Source organism: Lingula anatina, chromosome 6 (assembly GCF_051362555.1).
Source record: "Lingula anatina isolate TDL-2025a chromosome 6, LinAna3.0, whole genome shotgun sequence".
Classification (NCBI taxonomy): domain Eukaryota; kingdom Metazoa; phylum Brachiopoda; class Lingulata; order Lingulida; family Lingulidae; genus Lingula; species Lingula anatina.
Genome location: NC_141772.1, coordinates 7,972,891 through 7,988,541, shown reverse-complemented (window position 1 = coordinate 7,988,541; position 15,651 = coordinate 7,972,891). Strand labels below are relative to the sequence as shown.

Here is a 15,651-nt window from a genome sequence, read left to right as displayed (position 1 = left end):
CATTTTTTGTCTTAAAATTGTTTATGTTTTTTCGCCAAAGATACAAAGAATATTATTGTATTTATTTACGCTAAAATAAAAGAAAAACGGACTTTAAGTTAATTATCCACTGACCAAGTTCCTTTGAAAAAGTTGTGACGTCTGTTTTTCAGAATATTTGGTGCATATAATCCTACTATTGCTGCATCTTAATTGTGCGGTTTTTACACACTTTTTTTGTTTTACTTTAGTTATTTGTTGGAGATGTTTTAGTGTAGCTATCCCGGGAAATATTGTATAACTTTCATGTTTATTTTAATTTCAATCAGGAAAGATATTGTAAAAATATCATGTACATTGGGGGGTTCGTTTTACTTCAATTTTAATCTGTGTAGATATTGTGAAAAGAAAGAATAAAAATTTTGGCAAAAACCTCCAAATGAAGAAAGATTAAGACAAATTTAACTTCGGTGGATGCAAATTGTTGTTTTGGTATTTTACAAATTTAATTTAAAAATAAAGTAGTAGTTGCGTATTTCATAGAATGCTGATGAGGCCAGTTGCCATGACAACCAGCCACCGTGTATATTTTTTTCATTATTGAGGTTATCGTACGTTTACTGAATTTTATATCATTTCTCAACTTTTGTTATTCAGCAGCTGAATAACATTCTTCATCAAAAGCGCAATGCAGTGCTACAGCTTCCGGATCTCTCCAAGAAAAAAATCCCATCTCTAGGCACTACTACACCACCACACCGGACATTTCTATGGTAGTGGGGCACTCGGAACTACTCGGATGTCTCCGCACTCGACAATATTTAGTATGGAGCTTGCGGAATGAGCCGAGGATTGCCGATTGGTAGTGGGGCGCGGTCGCCAGACCCCTCCCCGGGCGTGGGTGGGATGTGGTTTTGCCCCCCTACCCCCCTTGCTTCCTGTGCTTGTTTCCTTTGCTTTCTGTGTTCCTGTGGTTTTTGAAAAAACAACCTTAACCCACGATCGAACCAACCATCCACACTCTGCCTGTAGGCCCTACCTGTAGACTATGCCTTTGTTGTGAATGGAGCTATAACAATGCGACAGCCAACTTTGGGTACTGAGAGTCTCGTTTTGACCGAAATTCGTCTGCCAGGACAATCTGGAACTTCGTCATTTCACTTTGACTTACATATAAATACTTGTTTGTTTTAACTCCCGACAAATCTTACAATAAAATGACAAGGCAAGATATATAGGAAGACTTCATTTGTCGTTATCCAAAAATATATTTGCCACAGCAAGGAGAGATGGAGAACTACAGAAAAGCCAACTCCAGCGACACTGGCAGTGCACTCACTTTGTTACTACAAATCATAACATCTGCTGTTCTGATTCTAATGTTACCAGGCGAATCATCTGGTGGGTATCATTTGTTGAGATAGTAAGTGTGAATATTTAAGCCGCCCCATAACGATGTTGTGATGCAATGACGAATAAAATCAACAGATGCATATGGAATTATTTTGGAAGAAACGATGCATCGTGTCACCTTACAAGGCGCATCCCACACTACTGATTCCCGCTCTCCAAACCCACGTGATCAAGAAGCGCCACACCAAGTTTCAGGCACATATTACAACAACGATACACTTATGCTACACAAATACCAACGATGTCATGGTTTTACATGTAATTCTACGATATATTTCATTGTCAATCTTCAATACGTCAAAAACATCGTACTTTGCTATCATATTGTCGTCATTTACATATTTAGCTGGGTACGTAAAGGCATTGTTTGCTTAGGCAGAACATTTTTCATGAGAGACTAGCGTCTTTTCATTTTGCCGTCACCAGGTATGGAGTGCTTCGACTGTACCTCCACCAAAGTATCATCTGACGACGCATCCTTTAGTAAGGTTCTGGGAACCACGGTGCTACCCAAAGACATGACCTGCCTTGATATTCACCGGATCAGGAACGACCCTGAAAAAAAGACCGCCTGTCACTCGGGGATATGCCTCCGTGGTGACGTCAGCCTGACCATGGAGTTCCCTTTGCCCGGGTTTGGGGTAGGTTGTTCATTAGGCATTCGCATAGGCCGCATTTACAACCAAAATTGATCCGTGGACTAACAGATCTGCGGATCAAATATGGACGACCCGATCAGAAGCTTGCTGCGTATCCCGTACGGGAAATCTGTTAGTTTTTTAAGGGATTATGCGACAAACTTCCATGTGGGTCGGACATATTTGGTCCGTGGATCTGTGAGTCCGCGTATCAACTGGTTGTGAATGTGGCCTTACAGTACTCGCCCAGAGTTTCAGAGGGCAATAGAATCTCACCTTTATAGTTTTAAAAGCAGGGTGAGCAGTAGTGAAACAGTATGTAATGTTACAATTGAAAAGGGTTCAGTATATATATAATAATATTTTTAAATATTTATTAAAATAGTTCAACCTGATATTTTTTCGACCACTTTGGTCATAGATCAATAAACAATAACACCATTCTATTTTCATTTCATAGAAAGTTATGTAGTTTCATAGACTGTTATGTAGTCATATGAACTCATAGTTATTAACCCTAATTTTAGAGAAATTTCAGCATGAACGTCCGCACCTTTGCACGAGCCTGTGCACCAAACAATACGGATTTCTACGACAGGTGTCGCCAGTTAAGCCCAAGTGATAACGACACGTGGGATTCGTCCTACTTTCCCGAAATGACGTATCCGCACGTGGGAATCACAAACATCGTTGGTGAAGTGTGCGCATGTAATTCTAGCTCTCTCTGCAACGGTCAGGATGTCACCGTAAATGGGAGAATGACTTTGTGGAACTACGGGATGAGTTTAACTGCATACGTAGTGTTCACTTCCTTGTTTTTGTAATGGGTTTTGAAGATTTAACTGGATGTTTTATGGGAACAGGCAGAAAAGGGGCGCTTAATTGTAGTTGCTGTAATCACTTCTGCTTTATCAGTTTATAACGTAACGTTTAATAATTCTTAACCATGACGTATTTAGTGTTTTATTTGTCCAAATTATAAACAATGAGGAAAGATGTTCTGGAAACAGATGCATATGTCTTATTAGTATCTTGTTCAGCTATCTTCTGCCGACGTTTGATATACATTTTAGCAAGAACAGATTTATAAGTGGTATCTACAATGTCTCAAGAAACGGTGCAAATGTTTAAACAGTAAAATGACCTTGTTCTTATTTATTTTTAATTGATTATAGTCCAATCTCATAATAAATGTTAAAGAATGTTGACAAAAGGCAATAAATGCCACTGAATTTCAACATGTAACATTTTTTTATTTGTTCAATGAATAAAGCTTAAATCAATGTAATTCTATATCCAGCCTTATTTCTTACATTTTCTGAAACAATTGTCTTCACAGATGCCCTTATTAAATTTGTGATAAAAAAAAATACCATGTTAATTGGGGTTCGTTTTACTTTAACATTAATCTGGGTAGATATTGTGAAAAGATAGAAATAAAAATGGTGGCCAAAAGCCCCCAAATGAAGAAAGATTAAGACTATAAACATCAGTGGATGCAAATTGTTGAGTTTTGGTATTTTTTCAGTATTTTATAGCATGTCGAGGAGACCAGCCTGTCATGACGTATAATAATTTACATTTACGTATATATTATTTTCTTCATTGTTAAGGTTATCGTAGGTTTACAGAATTTATATCATTTCTCAACTTATGTTATTCAGCAGCTGAATCACATACTTTATAAAAAGCGCAATGCAGTGCTACAGGTTCCAGATCTCTCCAAGAAAATAATCCCATCTTTAGGCACTAGGCTATTAGTAGAAAACCACCACACCAGATATTTCTATAGTAGTGGGGCGTGGTCGCCAGACCCCTCCCCCCAAGTCGTGGGTGAGTGGATTATGGTTTTGCCCCCCCCCCTTTCCCAGCTTCCTGTGCTTGCTTCCCTTGCTTCCTGTGTTCCTGTGGTTTATGAAAAAAACAACCTTAACCACGATCGACCCAACCGGGCCAACCATGCACACCCTGTACCTACTATGCTTTGTTGGGAATCACTGGTTTGGAATGTAGCTAACGCGGCAATGCGACAGCCAACTTTGGGTACTGAGAGTCTCGTTTTGACCGAAATTCGTCTGCCAGGACAATCTGGAACTTCGTCATTTCACTCTGATTTACATATAAATACTTGGGTGTTTTAAGTCCCGATAAGTTTTAAAATAAAATGACAAGGCAAGATATATAGGAAGATTTCATTTGTCGTTATCCAAACATATATTTGCCACAGCAAGGAGAGATGGAGAACTACAGAAAAGCCAACCCCAGCGACACTGGCAGTGCACTCACTTTGTTACTACAAATCATAACATCTGCTGTTCTGATTCTAATGTTGCCACACGAATCATCTGGTGGGTATCATTTGTTGAGATAGTAAGTTTGAATATTTAAGCTTCCCCATAACGATACACTTGGGCTACACAAATACCAACAATGTTATGGTTTTTCACATGGTTCTACGATATATGTCATTGTCAATCTTCAATGCGTCAAAAACATCGTACTTTGCTTTCATATGCCCTAAGAGGTGGTGTGTGACGGAACATAATGTGAATGATCCTACTATTTATAGGTAATGTGAATTGTTAGATTTATTATAAATGTTTTTAAAAACTGGTATTCCAACGCCGGTTTAAAGGTGACAGTACAAGGTAAGTTAAATGACATCCTATGTCCCCATTTACATATTTAGCTGAGTACGTAAAGGCATTGTTTGCTTAGGCAGAACATTTTTCATGAGAGAGTATCGTCTTTTCATTTTGTCGCCAACAGGTATGGAGTGCTTCGACTGTACCTACACCAAAGTAGCATCTGACGACGCAACCTTCAGTAATTTTATTGGAAGCTCAGCGATACCCAAAGACATGACCTGCCTTGATGCTAACCGGATTATGCACGTCCCTGAAAAAAAGAGTGTCTGTCACTCGGGGATATGCCTCCGTGGTGACGTCACCCTGACCATGAAGTTCCCTTTGCCAGGGTTTGGGGTAGGTTGTTCATTAGCCATCCGCAGACTTAGATCGACTTACAGATCTGCGGATCAAATATGGACAACCCAGTTGGAAGCTTGCTGCGTAATCCGTGTGGGATATCTATTAGTTTTTTTAGGCTATTATGCTACTTAGTTTCATGTGGGTCGGACATATTTGGTCCGTGGATCTGTGAGTCCGCGTATCAACTGGTTGTGAATGTGGCCTTACAGTAGTCGCCCTGAGTTTCAGAGGGCAATAGAATCTCACCTTTCTACTTTTAAACGCATATATAGTGGTCTTAATTTTCAAATCTTTTTTCAAATTAAATCGATCAGTGTATAATGACAATTTTGATAATGATTATGATGATCATCAAAGTTATTATCCAACGAAGAGCATATACTGTGCTGAGCAGCCTTGATAATTAAAGGAATACCAGTGTGCTATATTTTAAGAGAAATTTTAATAATTCAACCTGATATTTTTTCAACCACTTTGGAATGGTCATAGATCAATGAGATGATAACACCATTCTCTTTTCATTTCATGGAAATGCTGTTATGTAGTCATGTTAAGTCATAGTTTTTAACCCGAATTTTAGAGAAACTTCAGCATGAACATCCACACCTTTGCACGAGCCTGTGCACCAAACAACACGGATTTCTACGACAGTTGTCGCCAGTTTAGCCCAAGTGATAACGACACTTGGGATGCGGCCTACTTTCCCGGGATGACGTATCCGCACGTGGGAATCACAAACATCGTCGGTGAAGTGTGCGCATGTAATTCTAGCTCTCTCTGCAACGGTCAGGATGTCACCGTAAATGGGAGAATGTCTTTGTGGAACTACGCCATGAGTTTAACTTCATACGTAGTGTTCACTTCCTTCTTTTTGTAATGGGTTTTGAAGATTTAACTGGATGCGTTATGGAAATAGGCAGGAAGTGGGTGCTAAATTGTAGTTGCTGTAATCGCTTCTGTTTTATCAGTTTATAAGGTAACGTTTAATGATTCTTAACCATGACGTATTTAGTGTTTTATTTGTCCAAATTATAAACAATGAGGAAAGATGTTTTGGAAACAGATGCATATGTCTTAGTGGTATCTTGTTCAGTTATCTTCTGCCGACGTTTGATATACATTTTAGAAAGAAGAGATTTGTAAGTAGTATCTACCATGTCTCAAAAATTTATGAAATATTTATTTCATAAATTTATATTAATCTGAATGATTGAAATATGGAGGCACATTGTGGGAAAATGAAGATGCTCTAGGCCTAAAACTGTGCTCAAACAGTCTTGTCTAAAAAAAAAAAACATTTTAATTAACAGTAAAATGATCTTGTTCTTATTAATTTTAATTGGTTTTTTTATCAGATCTCACAATAAATGTTAAAGAATGTTGACAAAAAGCAATAAATGTCATTGGATTTTAACATGTAACATTTTTTATTTGTTCAATGAATAAAATTCAAATTGATGTAATTCTATATCCAGCCTTATTTCTTTTTACATTTTCTGAAACAATTGTTTTCACAGATACCCTTATTAAATTTGTGATAAACGAAAAATTATACACTGCATGTACTTCGAACCAATAACAATGACAACAGCAGCATATATCACAGCTGTCTAAGTGGAACTCTTAATATTCTAAAGTGATGTAAGGAAACCATAGCAAAAGGTTTATCAACTATATGACTGTGAATTACAAAAATAACATCTAGTAAATATTCTTTTTGATTACTATAATACAATAAATCTACTGCTATAAGCGTTATTTTAATCTGAAAAAAAGTTTTAAAATAACCATTTAGATCTTAGGTAAGCAGTTAAGATTAGTAACTATTATCATTTTTTTCATGATAAAAAAGACGTAAAGCAAAAACAGCCCATACCACATGTACATCAATTTCCAGACATATTGTATTATAAACATACTGTCCTAAACTGACCAGTATACAAAAACTGAAAAACAACATTATCCAGCATAACACTCTTATTATAATTTAGTACAGTATGACCATGTGGTTAAGTGTATGCACACATACATATGTACCACTGTTACTGTGCTTAAATATTGTCACATTTTTGGACTGAGCTGGTTAAGCAATATGGGACAGTTATTGTACAGTCATATGAAAGAATTTCAACAATATAATATAAAGGCTTACACTGAATAATCAGCCATTTTGGATATTTTACACTGTAAATATTAAGCATTTTCTCTGCATATTACAGATATTAAGCACATATTTTGTCAAAATTGAATACATCATTTTATTCACCAAACTACCTTTAAATTGTCAAAAATTAATGATTCAAAAATATCTTCCACTTTCAGCAGATAAATTAAAAGATATTTGCAGCATTATGTTAACTTGGACCAAGCTTCTCATTCCATTCACCTAGCAAAGATTAAACTTGCACAAAATCTCATCATAACAACTAGCATATATAACATAACAACAACCAAAATGTTACCAGTAGATGGGATGCATTATCAGACACATAGACTTTATAAATTATAACACTACACCTCATTGCACTTTGCCACTTACTCTGTAAATATTCCACCATTATAGATATAACACCTCCAATATATACGGTAATTACTCAGTTTTATTTTCAATGGACAAAAGTTGTCAAATGTTCAGATACATATAATTTTATTTTAAAAAAATTAAAAAAAAAATTTTTTTAATTAAAAAAAAAACAAAAAAAACAAAAAAACATTGCCAGGTTTCTTTGGAGGGGTCAACACTTATACTGGATACATATACTTATTAGCTGTTTACCATTGTAGCATTTAAAGCTGCCCATGATTGTACCCAAAGCTATTATATTATTTTCTAAAACTATGTTGATGATTATACAGAGCTTGGAAGTTAGCTAGATTGTTTGAGCTTTCTCAGTTTTGGTCAATTAAAGCACTACAACAGCAGCGTCATCTTTGGATAAACCATGTATAACAGTTATTTACTAAAATACATAACAATGTAACAATTTAACTATAAATTAAGAACATATCTTAAGTCTACCACTAACAGAGTATGATAGCTACTCTATAATTATATTGTAATAATCCACTTTACTATCCATCAGTTTATCAACAAAATATGTCAATGAAAAGATGAAATCTTCAAAAGTTCAAATGTAAGAAACTGGTCAAACTTGAATGCTTTCCAACAGCATCTCTTACATTTACTGCAATAACAATGAACATATCTGGTAGCATATGCTGTCAACTTCATGAACACCTGGTGCAAGGAAAGCATTGTACGAGACAATTCTTAAATTTCTCTTTCTTGTTAAACTCTGTGTAATGGGAGTTGTGGCCACATTGTATGTCATACAACTGACACAATGGAAGTCACAACTAGCACATTGCAGTCTTACAACTGAGTCAATGAGTCACAACTAACACATTGCATTTATACAAACAACTGACGCAATGGGAGTCACAACTAACACATTGCAGTCTCACCCAGCACATTATCTCCTAGCACTGCAACTATAACAGCTGGTCTCACAGAAGTCTGTTTTCAGCTGCCTTTCATCTTCGATATTCCGAGCAAAAAGCTTTATGAGCTGGTGGTGTACCCTGGTGGTTAAAATTTGAATGAAACAAATAAATTAATTATTTTTAATAAAAATATCAGTTATTCTTTTGGTTTTTAGTTTTTAGGTGTATTTCTTATCAACTTAATAATATAACTACATATTTTGTTTTACTCTACAACCACACATTTTGATAAAAACAAATACACTTTACAATAAATAGTTAAAATGAAACCACTGTTTGTGTAAGAAGGCCTTCATTGGAAAATAAATAAAACCATGAAATGAATGATTTTTTTTTCTAATAGTATTGCTTAAAGTTTCATCAACTTACTTAACGTCAATAAAACCTTCTGTTAAAACCTCTCCATCACAGTTCCAAGAACTAGCGCGTAGTTGTCTTGTTCTTAGACGCTGCCGCCCATTTGAATCATCATTTTCTTCATCTTCTCCATCTTCTAGGATTGGTCGGAATTTAAATGCTTTTACCCTATGAACCTCCACAAAATCGAAGTCAAACTGAAATAAAGTGATTTGATATGCATCTAAAACATGATCACACACATTCGAGTTTCATCTCCTTCCAATCAAACAAATTGAAAGATGAAACTTTTTGGCAATCTTTTCATATTCACAGTACTTATAAAGTACCAAAAACTACCCCAAAGAATCCAACTTCATATAACACAGTTACTGTTGTAAATAATAACCAGTAAGACTTGCATGCGTGAAGGTCATTTTTAAGAATAATATGTTGAACATATGCAAGTTTTTAACAGATTTGGCCACGGATGCTACCCACGCACCCACTATAACTCCATTTCAACACAAATCAATTGCTACTATGCAACTCATTCACAGATGAAAAACGGACTTTAAATCATTACCTGGTCTGTTGTTTTACTCTTGACCCTCCACATGTGTCTGAGAAAATCCACCTGTGAACATTCTTTGGCTATGATGAGATCAGTATAGCCGTTGCTAAGGTGCTGGGAGGGAGACACGCCATTGGGACTAAGATCGCAGCGACATGGCATCGTGATGGACTGGAAGCTGATGAAGCGTCCTTGGAAGGTTTGCCACTTGTCGTCAGAATACGGGCTCTCTCCTTCTGTGTGTTGTATGGAATTGCAAATTTCACAACTGAAATAAATAGAAATGTCAGGCTGAATTTTGTGTTCTCACACGGTCAGGTATTTGGTATAGAAGTAGGTAAGAACCAGTGTACATGTGAAACAGAATACATTTAAATAATATTCAAGTTAATTTTTTTCAATACAAAATTACACTATGTTTGATAGTATGCCCTTTGATTTCACAAAGAAATGGATTTGTGTAGTTTTGTTTGAAAGAAAGAGAGAGAAAGCGAGAGTTCATACCCTGCAAAACATCTGGACCCATCTCTAGGGTGATGCCTGGTGTCAGGACACTCCAGATAAGATATCTCTGCCTCATACACAAATTTCTTGCACCACCGTTTAAAGCCTAGAAAGAGCCATTTTTTTCTCAAAGCACTGTTCTTTTTATACACTGTTCTGAACATGGGAGCAAAATCAATTTGTTTATTCAAAACAAATATCATTAACTTGGTTTAACCATTTACAGCTTTTTAAAAATTTATTTATTTAATCACTAATTTCATTTTTTAATTTTCTTTATTCACATTAAATTATCTTTCATCTTCTTATAAATATAATCAAGCTATCAAAAATTAAATCTTAAACAGAAAAAGAATTGTACCACTCCAGTCATATCTTTTTGGTCCCATCCACCTGTGTTTCTCGCTATCAATCAACACATCACCAAAGTAACCATAAGCCAGCATGGACACACAGTAGCGTAATATCTGGTTTTCCTGGTGTATACTGCAAACATCTACACCGACAGTTTCTCCTGGAAAGAAAGAATGGGGGAAATCCATGAAGTATTGATATTTTTACGAAGATAACTATTCCACACAAAGTGGTGGTAAAATTGGTCATTACATTTCACCTTTCAAACTACTCTCCTTTCCCATTTTTATCCAAGAAGACAGTCTTTTAACTGAAGATTAATTCTCTAAACCACAGAGGATAATCGTAGGACTGTCAATTACACTAGAACTTCAAAAGCATTTTATTCATTGATGAAAGAGTTAATTTCTGATGACTTCTGTTTTTTTTTAAGGTGTAATTCTTGTGTCTTTTTTCATTAGTCTTATCAAAACCCCCATACCTATGATAATATGCAAGGCTGACGTGACAGGGTCATTTATACCACAGGTAGTATAGACAACTGCATCTGTTGATCCTGAAATGGAGCATTTCAACAAGTTGAATCTGTACTCAACAATCACAAAATATATTCCCAAGAATTTAGGCCTATCTAAATTATCAACTTATCAAATGATTCATTTACCAGTCAGTTAGTTACTTGATAAAGTAAAAAATATTTAAGATGTTGCTGAATATATAAACACCTACCTCCTGGAATGACTCCAAGTTTGAGCCTAGGATTAACTAGTTTTGTTTCCTGATTTGCGTCGTGTATCCCAGCATCCTGTTGGGTCCGTCGTAGCAGACCATTCAGGAGCTCAGCAAACATGCCGTCACCACCTACACAGATTATGCTTAAAGAAAAATGATAAACAAGTTATACAGTGTAGGAAAAAAAGAAAAAAAATTCTCCCAAGAATGCAAAAGCTATTCAGTAATAACCTTCACTTATGTGACATGCTACTGTCACAGTTGCAATCATCAGATGAAGAGACACTCAACATTGAAGGGTGTGAGTGTGTGTGCATGCACGCACGCATAGACAACATTGTGGTGAAGACTGTTTGGTGTCCAAAGCATAATATTATGAACCTCTTTGGGATAACACATTTGTACATACAGAAGAACAGGGTTGTGACTAGCAACAAAAAATTACAGTTATCACTTTACGCAAATAGAACTGTTTACCATACCCATCATAATGTCTTAAATCCTCTTCCAATATATAATCATGAGCATGGTTGGCTCTCTCAGTCACTGGAATGAGTGAAAATAAAATACTTTAAATCATTCATATAACATTGTGCAGTCAGAGATGTAATCAGCAACAGCATTATTCACCCTAAGTGCACAACAGAGGAGGATCCAGGATTTCAGATATAGGAGGTGCCGATCTTCTAAAACAGAATATATTTTTTCAAAGACAGTTCAGCATGTGTGTGTGTGTGTGTGTGTGTGTGTGTGAGAGAGAGAGAGAGAGAGAGAGAGAGAGGTGGTAGTGTCTGAGTCTAGAAATGATCTGTTGCATACTGGAATATATAATATCAAATCAGTACAGAAAATTTTAAGGCTTCAGGGTATTTTCTTCTTTGGCCTACCTATGACTTCACTGGCTATCCCTGCTAAGTAAAACAATGGTTCAATCTTTTCTTCATAAATCTTCACTGCCTTCCTTTTGCCACCAAATGGATTGATAAAAGTGAGCAGGTGCTTAGGACGGCCATATTCTAGAATACATGAAAATACTATTCACACATACTATAGAAAATTTTATAAGAAATGGAAAAGAAATACAAGTAAACCTGTGTGAATAACCTAAAATTGGATGACAGCAATGACTCCATTTCATTAATTATTAGCTGATGTAATGCCAAAATTAAAGAAGGGAAATGGGCAAATACTAGTTCTACAGCTGTGGATCTTCACAGTACCAACTTCAAAGGAAACTGCTGACCACCTGTGTGGGAGTCTTATGCTAAATGCAAAGAACCTGACCTGAATGTCATTAGCTATTCAATACCTATATGTATTCTTTTAGGGCCATATGTTATTGCCCTAGGTCTTCACCCCTCATCAACTTAATTATCAAGGGTCCAGTGGAGTCCAGTATAATTCCCAGTTAAATTCTACATAAGTTTTACGCCAAAATAGCTAGTATCATTTGATGAGGTTAATATGCATTTACTTTAAGATCTTTAGGGTGGAAAACGTGTGAGCTGAATCAAATTTCAATGCAGGTTCTTTGCCACTACATCACTCAAGTTGGGAAAACTAAGGCGATACAAATTAAGGTCAACTTTTTCAATAAAAGAACCAACTTTAAAATTGCTGGCTGCAGGCCTGCCTTTTGCACTATATAATCAATCTCAGCAATAAAATGTTCCAAATTTCATGAGAATGAGACCCTCTGCCATGTGGGCTGCAGATCAGGATTATCAGTGCATGAAATCCAATAACGCAACCATAAACATTTGAGTGATAGCTCTCTTAGATACAGATGCAATTCCACATACAGCTAATGACTTCCATGTCTGAAAGGCATTGATTTTTTCCAGATAGGAATTCTTTTAGGGTCAAACAAGATGTAAGATTCGTGTTTTCAAGCTCTTTGCAAGTGGCAACAGAAAAAATAGATTCTTGAAAGATATCCCTAGAAAATAACATGTATCATCTATATTGCACCAAATACATACTAGTATAGAGCTACATGCACATAACTTATTTTCTTTTGGGTTTCCTATAAGATATCCCTGTAAAAAATTGCCACTTATGAAACAGAAGAACAAAAAGAATTAGTTTAATGTCCTTAGTGGGTGCAAATCGAAATATGACATTCATGACCAGTCCTTAATTTTTTTTCTGTCAAAATAAGTCCATAAATGTTTGAGTTAGACTGGTAACTAAAAAGCCAACAAAGACAAAAGCATAATTCTTATTAATCTCCTCAGCAGAGGTAACAACAGGAATGAAGGTATTAGTATTTATCCACACCATTTGGGGGGGTACAGTAATTTTCAGATCTTTTCAATAGAGAAAATTGTAGACTTTACAGATACTGTATTTTTAAGTCATAATTTCTTAAAATCAGAGCATTTCTATTGAGTGGTAGCAACGGAATTTAAAAAGCAGGTTACTGTTCAAATAGTTATATTCCATGCAATAAAAGCACCAAAATTCCCACACAGAAAAATAATATTTGGTGATTATAAAATTATGTAATCTATAAGTTTGAACATTTTTGGCCATTGAAAAGATAGTCTAGAGTAATCACCATCCTAGTATTTAACAACCCCCTGTGCCCTCACCTTTACTGTTCAGCCTGCTCTGTACAGCATCTATCCAGTCTCCACAAGCCTGGCCATCAGGGCAGTCAAATATCACCTTCCTCACCCTCCATCTATGTCCACCAACTCTCTTCACAACATGGAGGCAGAAGGACCGTGTCTCGAGGCTAATCAACTCAATACCCAAAGAGGCATTTTGTTTCTTTTCCTGGGCGTGCTGGATTTTCTCAGGGGTTATGGCAATGATTTCTTGAATAGGGACTGACTCATGTCTTTGGTCTGTGGTAATAAAGGATAAATTGAAACTGAAATACCGTTCGCATTCATAATGGGGAGCCCAGATCAGAATGATCAGGTATCCTTTCAAAATCTCACAATTAATGGTTATAAGAAAGTACAAAATATTTTATCTATGTAGAGCCATTACACAGCACCCCCTTTCTTAAATTTAAATTGCCATTTGAATTTTTGTCTCTACTAACTGAGATAACTATTGTTAAAGGTGAATTCACTAAATTCTTTCTTCTTTTCACTGCATATTGGAAGACCAAATCTAACTTGGGAATGGATGAGAAGGTACTGTGAAATGGTTCTATATTCAAAGCAACTCTGTATGCGGTTAGGTGAACTAGGTTTTAAAAGGCTAAAGCACTGTCACAGTGCCAAACCACCAACATAGTTTATGTTATGGTATACATGTATTTAAAGTTTCCACAGAACCACAAATTAGGCAGTGTGCCAACCAAAATAAAAGATAACCTTCATGTAAAAGGTCTATATTAAAAAAAAGAAAAAATACAGTGGAAAGTCTGAGGTCACCTTCATAAAATATATATATACTACAGTATACAATAGGGTTACTGTTAATATTTTTGTTCCCATTAGAAATTGTGAACTTTTTACTCAAATAAATCCAATGCAAAATAAAAATAATCTAAAATTAATAAACCAACATTCAAGACATTCTTGAATTACACATTATCACAAAATAAAAATCTGTCTAACTTTTGCTTTAAAAAGCTTGTCAATTTTGTTATTTGGGTAAAATTTTAAGTTAGAATTTGACATCTTATGTATGGCATACATGTAGTTGAAATTCCCACAGAACCACAAATAAGGCAATGTGCCAACCAAAATACAAGATAACCTTGGTGTAGAAGGTTTATGTTAAAACAGATCCAAAAATCTAGCAATAAGTTTTCAATCAGTTTATCATTCTGAGGGTGTTTATCATTTGTGTCATAATTAAAAATAAACTTTACAGATTACTTATAAAAATAGTGGAAGGTCTGGGGCCACCTTCATTTATGGGGTTACTGTTAATATTTTTGTTCTTGTTTGAAAACTTTGAACTTTTCACTCAAATAAATCAAATACAAAATATAAATAAAAAATAAATAAATAAACCAACATTCAAGATATTCTTGAATCATACATCATCACGAAATGAAAATTTGTCCTGCTTTCGCTTTAAAAAGCTTGCCGATATCATTATTTGGCTCAAATTATAAGATTGATTTTGATGTGATATTTATAACAGGAATTCACGTTAGATAACTCGATATCAAGTCCAAGATCATGTAACGACGTGTATGATGTACTTCTTGAGACTGAAACTAAATGGTATACTCACAGTAAAACGGTTCTAAATATTGTCCAATGGCATCTGCTCCACAAGACGTTAATCCCCAACAAATATGAGTTGAAAATAAAGTAACTAGACAGTTCTTTTTGTTGTGTATTAGCACAGTTTTCAACAAGACATTATCAGCTGCTTCCATTTCCTGCTGGACTGAACTTATTTGTTTTGACTCTGCAGGCTATGGACTCGATTTCGAGAATAACGGAAAGGAATGAATAATGAACATCTAGTGCCAGAGCGAGGCTACAGAAGGGAGAGATTTCCTAAGTTATCAAGATAAACTAAAGTCGAACCAATAAGACAAACCATAAGTTTGTCAGTTATAAACGTCAAAACGTGAATAAAAAGAAACACATATCCATGCAAAACAACTTATATTTCAAAAACGGCAAACTGCACAACCCTTTACTCT

The 15,651-nt window shown here is 35.6% G+C and overlaps 2 protein-coding genes across 6 annotated transcripts; one reads left to right on the top strand and one right to left on the bottom strand.

The window, feature by feature from the left end:
• The first annotated feature begins 909 nt into the window (after positions 1 to 909).
• LOC106171447 (uncharacterized) lies at positions 910 to 6,187 on the top strand. Of its 5 annotated transcripts, none has more exons than XM_087014855.1 (3): positions 910 to 1,402; positions 1,819 to 2,033; positions 2,558 to 3,323. In XM_087014855.1, the coding sequence occupies exons 2-3, from the start codon at positions 1,821 to 1,823 to the stop codon at positions 2,852 to 2,854; spliced, it is 510 nt and encodes a 169-aa protein (XP_086870981.1). In that variant the 5' UTR covers positions 910 to 1,402; positions 1,819 to 1,820; the 3' UTR covers positions 2,855 to 3,323. The 5 variants fall into 5 exon arrangements, with proteins under 5 accessions (XP_086870981.1, XP_086870979.1, XP_086870978.1 ...); XM_087014853.1 differs by having other exon boundaries at positions 911 to 1,380; XM_087014852.1 differs by lacking the exons at positions 1,819 to 2,033; positions 2,558 to 3,323 and adding exons at positions 4,800 to 5,014; positions 5,601 to 6,187 and having other exon boundaries at positions 939 to 1,380.
• A 236-nt stretch (positions 6,188 to 6,423) lies between these two features.
• On the bottom strand, positions 6,424 to 15,421 carry LOC106178654 (ceramide kinase). Its single transcript, XM_013561928.3, has 11 exons — positions 15,231 to 15,421; positions 13,619 to 13,876; positions 11,912 to 12,040; positions 11,507 to 11,570; positions 11,022 to 11,167; positions 10,774 to 10,848; positions 10,300 to 10,452; positions 9,939 to 10,044; positions 9,447 to 9,702; positions 8,894 to 9,078; positions 6,424 to 8,602 (listed from the first exon to the last, which is right to left on the bottom strand). The coding sequence occupies exons 1-11, from the start codon at positions 15,376 to 15,378 to the stop codon at positions 8,494 to 8,496; spliced, it is 1,629 nt and encodes a 542-aa protein (XP_013417382.2). The 5' UTR covers positions 15,379 to 15,421; the 3' UTR covers positions 6,424 to 8,493.
• Positions 15,422 to 15,651: the final 230 nt, after the last annotated feature.